This window comes from Atta colombica, unplaced genomic scaffold, assembly GCF_001594045.1.
Source record: "Atta colombica isolate Treedump-2 unplaced genomic scaffold, Acol1.0 scaffold9, whole genome shotgun sequence".
NCBI lineage: Eukaryota > Metazoa > Arthropoda > Insecta > Hymenoptera > Formicidae > Atta > Atta colombica.
In genome coordinates this window covers 2,757,200-2,767,605 of record NW_017259583.1, presented here as the reverse complement: position 1 = coordinate 2,767,605, position 10,406 = coordinate 2,757,200, and the positions used below count along the sequence as shown (strand labels likewise).

At 36.8% G+C, this 10,406-nt stretch overlaps 1 protein-coding gene across 1 annotated transcript; it reads right to left on the bottom strand.

Moving 5' to 3' along the window:
* Window positions 1-587: 587 nt before the first annotated feature.
* Window positions 588-8,563, bottom strand: LOC108693344. Its single transcript, XM_018202237.1, has 7 exons — window positions 8,504-8,563; window positions 5,383-5,481; window positions 5,187-5,321; window positions 4,458-4,845; window positions 3,251-4,174; window positions 2,368-3,061; window positions 588-2,319 (listed from the first exon to the last, which is right to left on the bottom strand). The coding sequence occupies exons 1-7, from the start codon at window positions 8,561-8,563 to the stop codon at window positions 588-590; spliced, it is 4,032 nt and encodes a 1,343-aa protein (XP_018057726.1).
* Between the last annotated feature and the right edge of the window lie 1,843 nt (window positions 8,564-10,406).

Sequence of the window (10,406 nt, the reverse complement as noted above, 5' to 3'; positions counted from 1 at the left end):
TATATATATATATATAATGAAAAATATATATGTAATGAAACACATGTTTCGTCATGTATTTTTCGTCTTGAAAAAGATTGGTGAAATCGAGAGTAGCGAGATACAGTATGTACAAGATGATACCTGACATTTATAACTGAACATTTTATGTCAATATCGAAAATATGTAGCATAAGCAATACTCTATCTACATATGTATCTGCGAGTTCGCCATGTCGCAAATATATGTAGTTGTAGATAAAAATTAAACGAACTTTCATACAATACAACCTACGTCAAATTGAGAAAATTGTTAATTATATTTCATAACTGATGAGAAGAAGATAAAAAAAGATTTTCCTTCTAGTTAAAATGTATTTTATTGAAAACTTAATAAATAGCACGGATTTGATGTAACAATACGTCCACCATACTATATAATAATTTGGAAGTACCTCAATAAAAAAATTACATTGAAGTACACATACGATCTAATCTATCTAAGCGAATCGCAAATTTCACTGTACAATGTAGAGAAAAATGATTTAATGCAGGATGCTTTACAGAAATAATTGTTGCTGCATCCTATATATATATATTCTGATAATTTAACATCTTATAGGCGTGCCATCGGGATGCGTCGGCACTTTTGGCTTGCAGATCTTCGTCCTACCGTTGGAACCGTACACGACATTACAAGAAAATGTGAAGTATCCACAGGTGGAACTCTTAGTATAATATCGATGTTCGTATTTTCTCGGTTCGTTACTGCCGTTCATTTTGCCGGCAAAACTGTTGGTCACGGTATAGTAACTCGGTTTCGCCGCTACTGCCGGGGTAGGTTTCGTACGCTTGTCGAAAGATATATTTTGATTAAGGGAAGGCTCTTGGTTTTTCGATATATGCCGGCCAATGTAACGATTGTGATTGGTCTGAAGCGATCTGGTCTCTGTGACGAGCGATGATCTAGTATTATTTAAGTCCTTAGGTACTAAAGATACAGTCTGCGATTGAGATTTACCGTCACCCTGAGCAACAGTCTCGGTGCCAGAGGCCGACATTACTCGGCCGCGGAATCCAGATGGGATAGTGTATCCTGATATGGATTGTCCTGGTTGCAAAATACTATCCGTTCGTGGTACATTTGAATCTTGTTTAACATGGATATTATATTGATTCCCTTTAGCGACCTGTATTGTCTGCGTTTGACTACGACTTTGCTGCTGAATAGTCTTGTCAAGTTTTTGATGATTCGGGTTCGAGCCCGGGAAAGTTTCCGAAAACTTCTCTTTGATTGTTAACTTCGAACCTGTAGGATAATCATCTTCGTCAGTGTAGTCATCGTCGTATTCGTCGTATGCTGTGTCATCCGTTCGCGGTTTTTCGGTAGAGAGCATCTTCTTGTCAGTGTCATCCGGATTGTTTTTCGAAGCCAGGATAACGGTCTGTCTCAAAGTCGAGCTGCTTTGCAAACCTTGCTCGCGATTTTGCTTGTTTTTATCCTGTCTATTATCGTAATTCGAATTTGTCGACTGTGCACCGTCAATATTCGTTGTTTGCTTCAAAGAAGGAGCTGGTTTGAAGGACTTGAAAAGTTCAGAATCAGTGAAGTTAAAGGGCTTCCTCGAGGATGCGGCACCAGATCCAGAACCGGCTTGTGCTGCGCCGGTGTATGTGATCCCGTATTGAAAAGAACCTTGTAGCTGTGATTGGGTCTGACCTCGATGAGTGCCACTTTGAGCCGATGCTGTTCCGCTACCGCGAAATGGTGTCTCGTGATTTTCCACATTCTCATCTTCGCCCTTCAAGTATGGCTGAAACCCGATCTGCGCCTGACTGGAAGTATTGCCCTCGCCGTTAGCTTGAGCATCCGCCATTCCGCCTTTGGAGCTTGCTTGCACTTGCGAATTGGTACCATGATTCCATCCACTGCTCTGAGCACCTGTCGAGGTAGCTCCGGAGTCGGAATCTAATTGAACCTGTGTTTGACTTTTTCCATAACCGGCGACGCCTTGCGCATTACTAGTAGCTCCTTCTTTACCGCCATTGATTTCAGCCTGAGCGCTCTTATTAGCGTCGCTAGTACCAGCTTGGGCAGAGAAAGTGCCTGAACCGCTATAGGTACCTGTCACTTGCGACTGAGCTGTACCCGATTCGTATTTACCCTGAGCCGAAGCGCTCGCTTGAGTACCCGAATCCATTTGTTGCACGGAACTCGATGCCTGTGATTCGGTACCGTCGTCTGTCACACCTGCTGGACCTGCCGGTTTAGTTAAGCCCCCAGTTTCTTCTATACCTGCAGATCCAATCATTCCCGGATAAAATTCTCCTGGATACTGACTACTGTCTACTCTTTGACTGATTCCGCCTGGAAACCGACCAAGATACTGCTCAGTCACACCAGTCCTTCCAGGTATTTGACCTCCCGTTATGTCTGGATACTGAACTCCTTCCTTTCCTGGAATTCCAATACCCGTGCCTAGGTACTGTCCACTTGGATAAGTTGGATATTGAACTCTTTGCTTTCCTGGAATTCCAATACCCGTGCCTGGGTATTGTCCGCTTGGATAAGTTGGCACTTGACCACCTGGATGGATTACTTGGCCAGGATATAAAGCACCGGCAGAAGGAATTTGTTGTTCACCGCCAGGATATATACCTGGAATAGTTCCTGGATATGTAACACTTGGAATAGTTCCTGGATACACAACTTGAGTACCTTCAGGAATCCTTCCAGGTTGAATAGTATCACCAGGGTAAATCGTTTGACCATTTGTTGGTCGACCATCTGGATAAGTTATTACTTGTGTACCAGTACCAGATGTTGTAGTCGTAATCGTACTAGGAACTTGACCTTCGCTTGGTAAAGTGCCTGATGGAACACCTTCAGGGCGATACACAACAGTCTGTTGTCCAGGATAAACTCCTTGAGTTACTGTTCCTGGTACAACACCAGGATATGTCCCGACACTTGTTCCTGGGATAGCATCAGGTCGAACACCACCAGGATAGATTCCAGTACCAAGAACTCCAGTACCAGGAACTCTTGTGCCAGGAATTATTCCTGTACCAGGAATTATTCCTGTGCCAGGAATTACTCCTGTGCCAGGAATTACTCCTGTGCCAGGAATTATTCCTGTGCCAGGAATTATTCCTGTGCCAGGAATTACTCCTGTGCCAGAAATTACTCCTGTGCCAGGAATTACTCTTGTACCAGGAACTTCTGTGCCAGGAACTCCCGGATATGTTCCACTTGTTAATCCTGGAGTACTAATTGGATAAGTAACAGCAGTGGCACCTGTTGTTACTGAAGTGGTTACAATACCACTAGGATACACACTTTGTCCTGGTTGAACTCCAGGTTGAATACCTCCTGGATATTTTTCAACTCCTATCGTCACACCAGGTAAAACTCCTCCACGCTGGACTCCAGAATATAGTCCACGATCTCCTGTGATTAAAGTTCCAGGTGGATATGTTCTATCACTTCCTGGTATCATAGTTCCAGGTGGCTGAACATCACCAGGATATGTCCTATCAACTTCTGGTGTTACACTCCCAGGACGAACACTTTCAGGATACATCCCATCAGCTCCTGGTGTCACGGTACCCGGACGAATATCTACAGGATACGACTTCTCAACTCCTGGTAACACAATATCAGGACGGACACCTCCAGGATATGTCCTTTCAGCTCCAGGTATCACTGTACCAGGACGAACACCTCCAGGATATATCTCTTCAATTCCTGGTGTCACTGTTCCAGGACGAGCACCTCCAGGATATATCTCTTCAGTTCCTGGTGTCACTGTTCCAGGACGAACGCCTCCAGGATACGTTCTTTCAGCTCCTGATATGACAGTGCCAGGACGAACACCTTCGGGATACATTTCTGGTCTGCCAGGGCGAATACCAGGATAAGTGCTAATTCCTCCAGGAATTACTCCAGTTGGATATGTTATCTGCCCGCCAGAATAAGATGGGACTCCAGGAACGATTCCTGGCTGTGTAACACCAGGTGTAACAACACCTGGAACTTGCACATATCCGTTAGTACGCGTAGGTGGAACTCGTACTTTATCTGGTGCCCTTTCGATACCAGAATATCCAAGATATCCAGGATAACCAGGACAATCTTCGCAACCGGTGCCACCTGATGACATACTTTGCGCTTGACCCATTCCACGACTACCACCTGAAAGGAGAACTTATTAAAATACTTAAATAATTTTAAAAAAACATGATAATTATAAGTTTTGTTTTTAATAAAATTCTTATTTATATAGTTAACCATAAATCTCACAATTTTAATCATATTTTGTAAAAATATTATTTTTTAATTTTTAATTTACATATTTTAATTTACTTTGGTATTTTTAATCAGATTGTTTTAATATAATTTTTTTTTGTAAAAAAGAAGCATTTAATTATTACACAGTTATGTAATATAATAGAATATCGAGTATTTAAATACTTACTAACTACTGCGTGTGAAGATTGCTGAGTAGCTTCAGCTTCGGCCTTGCCCTCTTTTTTTTCATCGTTACCAAAATTCAAATATTGAGATTGCGTCTGTCCACGAAATTTTCCTCGAAACTGATTCGTCTGCCGACGTTTTCGAATTTGGTTGATATTTTTGTTCAACTTCTCTTGTTGCTCGAGTTGAATCTGTCGTTTTGTCCGAACTTTCAACGGTATTAAAACCATATCAGTTATGCGTTTGGATGAAATATCGTTTTTGTCTGTAGAAATTTCATTGAAAAAGGGATCGAGAGCTTGCCCAGGCACAGATCTGATTGTTTGTAACAAAAAGATATTGCGTCTATTGCAGAAATCAACGATTCGACCTCCAGCAAGTCGCCACGCCTGTTTAAAATATTAAATTTAGATGTTTAATGTTTTTCTTCTGATTCATATTATATTATTGATGTATTTCTAGATGTAACTATTTAAATAATAACTAATAACAATTCCATTATGTTTTATAGTTCTTAAACATGTATGACAATATAATTAGAATACAAGTACATAAAGAATACAAGTCACAAGGAAACTAGACAGATAATATATTTAATTTAAATGTTGTATATATGCATACTATTTATAATTAATAAATTCACAACTATGGAAATAGTAAACAAATTCTAATCTTTTTAGATATGCACATTTAAACAAAACAATTTCAACATATCGCGTAACATTATTACCTCTAGTTTCGTGAGGACTGCCGATGCATAGAGTATCTTGAATTGTCGCTTCTTATGTGAAATAATATTATGACTCTGTCTTACATCTTCAAGATAACAATCGTTTTCCTTCTTGCTTTTGTATGCAACGAATTGCTATTTTGAAAAGATCAATTTTAATTGATATGTTTTAATATTAAGACAAATAATTACTTACCGTTACATCATCATTAAAAGACCATTGTTTCTCTTCATTATTGTAATCTATGTTTTTCATCTCATACTCGTATACAGATCGATCGAAACGCGTCTTTTCCTATGAATAATATTCAAATTACATATTAATAATAGTAATATTATAACAATATATATTATTATATTAATTATTTATACAAATTAATAAAAGATTAAGTAACATGAATAATATTATAAATAATTAATCTATTAAGGCCCGTGTCTTAATACAGCCGTGATAGCGCCAAACTGAATATGTGATTTATAGCATAAGCGAAAAAAAATTATCCGTATTTTTTAAATTCTATCTTCAAATTCGCAGCTCACTTCAGTTTGATTCTTCTCTCAATCTTTTTAACCCATTTTAACAAGAAAGATAAATTTACATTGGATTGCAGACAATTGTCAAATGCAATTCGTACTAAAATAATGAGATCGCAATAGCAAACGATAGGTAGAAATTTTACAATAATTATACATTTTTAATTCAGGAGCGGCGAGGGAGAGAATGGACAGCCGAGAACAAAAACACGCTGTCGTGAAAAGGCGAGAATCAGGAAGATTGTTGAAATCATTGTCTCATTATATCTCAGCGTTAATTATAGATTTTTAAGACTATTATAAGTCATATTGTATGGAAATAACGTTAACGGACTTTCGAGCGTTGTCAAAAGGGGGTGAAAAAAGCGTTGCGGTCGAGAGCAGGCCAGGCAATCCATATCCATATCATCCGTCCTTATCTCGGTGAGCTTTAACCTCCAAATCTTTCTTTCAACAATTGTCTTCTAGTCGTGCGCGTCAGTATGAATCACGCAAATAGGTTACTACAAGGGAACATTATAAATTGGAACAGGGTTGACAGGTTTAAGCAATAACTATCTCGATATCCGGTTTGAAATCCAACGTAGGAAACGGAAGCTTAATGGATGCGCGCTTTTGCTGGTCCGACCAGACATAGCAGTCGCAATTATGTGTTTAACGCAAATTTTACCACGAGTCTTTGGTAAATTTTTAATGAGCTTAAAATTCCTTAATAATTTTTAAGAGTAAATGATCAGGCTCTGATTAACTCAATCGGCAATTAAGTAACGCCAGTTTGTTAACATTAAAGTATCAAATTATCTTACAAAAAATAATAAATTACAATGAAAATAAAAAAATAATGAAAAATCTAACATTTTTTTAAAGTAAAATTATATAATTATTGAAAAATTAAAATATATTTCAGAAAATATATTTCAGAAAAATATATTCTATCTCTCTTTTAACATTAATCTAAAAAAGGAAGAAATGGTCAATAATAGAGTAATTGGTTTTAGTATTAACGTAGGTAAAATTATTAATTCGTTGTTTGATGCTGAGAAAGAAAACAGATTAGAGATAACAAATTATTATATAGTCTGAAATTGACTCTTTTGTCGCAATTGCAATTCTGCTGGTTGAGTTAATTGTCGACTAAACGCAGATCGTCAAATCTTCGAGAATAGATTTTACAAGATTTTTTATAAATTTTGTTGACAAGAGAATCACATATTTAATTCAGGATCTATACATACAATATTGGACAATATATTATAGGAAAATTTATCAACGAAATATAATAGTAGAAATCAAACAGACTTTAACTTGCTACGGAATTAGACGCAGATTGAAATAGAACAGAATTTGAATGCAAATCTACAAAAATTTAGAAAAATCGAAACGAATAAAATTTACTGTCAAATAATGTCAGGCTGTGTCATAAAGCATGAGATATTACACAGTTGTGAATACAGTTGATGTCAATTTGTAGTAATTTCTAATTGAATTTGTACTACTCGTGTTGGCATTCGACTACTGACAGTTTGCTTATTAGAAAATTCGATCAGAGCCTGATCGAAGTGACTGGCATAGGTATCAGTTTCGTGCAAAAGCGTGTTGAACGTTTTCTTACGTAAAAGCAGTAGTAATCATTTTAAAATTGCAATTCATACAATTCTGCTTGTTTTTGGACGCATTTATGAAGCGATGAATGAAGTAGAAGGATACTTAGGAGATCATATTTCCGCGTTTATCATCGTGGATAGATGATACAAGTTGACGATTTGCTGAATTTCACAATGCTGTGCGAACTATGGCGATGCCAAGAAGTGCCCTAAATTGCAAGAAGGAAAGATAAGCAGCTATCTATTACTCCGAATTGATGAATCAGTAATTTATGAATACGCGGATTAAATATCTAAATATCACCTACAAATCAACGATTTAATCAGTTTTATAATTGCATAGAAACTAGAGCGCTTTCCCCGCAAATGTCTGTTAATCATCTTCAAAATCTTATTAACAGAACGATGTGCTAACAAAATATGAATTAACAAATCGATGAAACAATTTGTGAGAATAATTAAAGCTTACATAAAATTTCTATAAAATAAAGAATATTGAAATGAACAATTTGAAAAAAATAATTAAAACTCTTACATAGAACTTAATAATAATATTTTAATATTTTAAATATTGTTAATTAATTATAAAGTTAGGAATTTTTGTAGTAAAACATGTAATCTCGAGAAGAGTTATTAAATTCATTTGTAAGCATTTGAATTAATTATATATCTATTTTATACTTTTTCCATCTTTTTTATGTGAATTTTTACAATACAAAATTTTATTTAATTTATTTAAATTAAAGCGCAACTTCAATTGGTTCAGCGTTGATTTTTTTATTTGCCCTAAGAGAGAAAAGCGGATAAAGCGAAAAGAAATAAAATAAAATAAAGTAGGTAAAGAAACGAAGGAGGGTTTAACCAGAAAAGTAGGAAAGTAAAGAGATAAGCAAAAATTTTTATAATAATATGTAATAGCTTGCGGACGATGTATGGATGTATTGACGAATGAGTTAAGAATTTTAACCAAGTCCCCTTCTTGGCTGTAAATATGCTGAAGTGTAATAAATTCTATTCTATTCTATTCTATTCTATTCTACAAAGATAAACAAAGATTAATTCACAAACTCGTTTGGTCTCTTTCAAATGCACTGCGAATCTTTTGTTATTAAATGTGTGATAAAAAACAGGTGGTGGAACGAGCTTGAGATCTCTTCGCGAGAGAAATGGAAAACTTACGTGGTACCTCGCGAGTGCCGTGCTCGCGAGGAAGATCAGGACGATGAGACACAGCCGCATAGTTCGAACCGTTTGCGGGACGACTTTCACGACTGATGCGAACCAACGTTTCGACGATGTTCTAACCCTGTTGGATTAGATTCCCACCGATTCTACTCGCTTCTTCCGCTGCGTCTCTTCTTCGGCCCCATCATAGTCAGTCCCACGAAGCGCCGCTTGGAATCATAGGAGTCTATGTGATCCCGCGAGGCGGGAGTAAGAATCGCTGGACAAAATTCCGAGAATGTGCGTCGTGATGTAAGTGCGTACGAATGCTCGTGTATATCACGTTATCTCGTTTGGTCTCGTCTTGTCGCCGCAGATCTCATTACCGAAAGATATGCGCCTGTCATTGACTTAGAAGATCCCCCATGATGTAGTTAGAAAGAAATGAAAAAATGATACTGTATCACTGTATTGCTTATTAGACAAGCAATCCAGAATATCTCAAACTTAAACCTTTAAAATCAAATTTTTTCATAGATTTGAAATTTTTTTTAACAAATTTTTTTACAATTTTACATGGTAATTTTTATTTATTATATGCACATATATTATATATTTATTTATTTATATGGAGATATTCTATTCAAAATCGTATAAATATGTATCAATTACAAGCAACATTGAGTTAACTTGACTTATCGGATTAGTTACTTTCGCTTTCGTTGGCCTAATTATTGAGTCCAATCTATTTGTTAAATACAGTTAGTCGCTGTTTATTTTACTACCAAGCGTAGCTAATGATCGCATGGTTCATCGGCGCGATAATAAGTTCAATAAGTAAAAAGACGAAGCGAGAGAGTATTGAACGGAAAGCTTTATATGACCGCGAGTGCTGCAATCCGATATGCATCCGATATATATTTTGTTAAATTATTTACAATTAAATTGTTTGGCATTACACTTTTAAACTTTATCATATAATAAAGGTGAGGAAAGGATTAAAAGGAATTGAGAAGCTGAATAAGAAAAATGGAAAGTTAAAGTTATTTAAACGCGTCTGAATGTATACATTACATATATCACTTCGTGTATTATTCTTTCATTACGATAGACAAGACTTTTACAATTCGTAAAAAAGAATACGAGTAAATGTTTCGCATAGGCACTCCGGTGTACAAATAGCACGTATAATACAACGGTTGTAATAAATCGCTATCTAAAAAACGACTATGTCAACGTCTCTCCTTCACTCGCGCGACTAAAATCTAAATCGTAAAAGTGGGAATGCTATTTACAACATGTGGTCAACGCGACTACGTGCTTAATCGTTAGATCAGGATCCCTATTCTCGTCCATGGGCGATCTATCGAATGACTAGGACGCACGTGTGTCTGAATCGCTCGTCAATTAATTACAATTATACAACTCGAGCGGATTCCTTGGCGAATGCGGCGATCAATCTCGTTGCGCGACACATTATTACGCTTACATGAAATCTTTATCATAACCGTCGCCATTCGCATAATTTGCATAATCTTGCCGTCTGTTGAATCCTTGAAAAAAAGGAGTATTTAGTACTGTCGATCGAGATAATATTCGTCGCGATGATAAATTAAAAGCAAGTGAAAAATTTTCTTACGACGGCAGATTACGTTTTACGATGGCGAAACGGATTCGACTAGTTCGACACTCTGACCGGACACCAATCTCTGGCACCGCAAACGAATGAAAGAAGAAGACCTTATTTATCGCCGTTATTGTAATGAATTCACTGCTGGAGAACGCTGCCAGCAGCCTACAGTAAACTACAGGCGCATTGCTCGATTGGATAACATTTGTTGGACATTACATACAAATGATATTCTAATTAGAATTAATACAGCAAAATTCATCACATAATAGGTGGGTACTAGTGAAC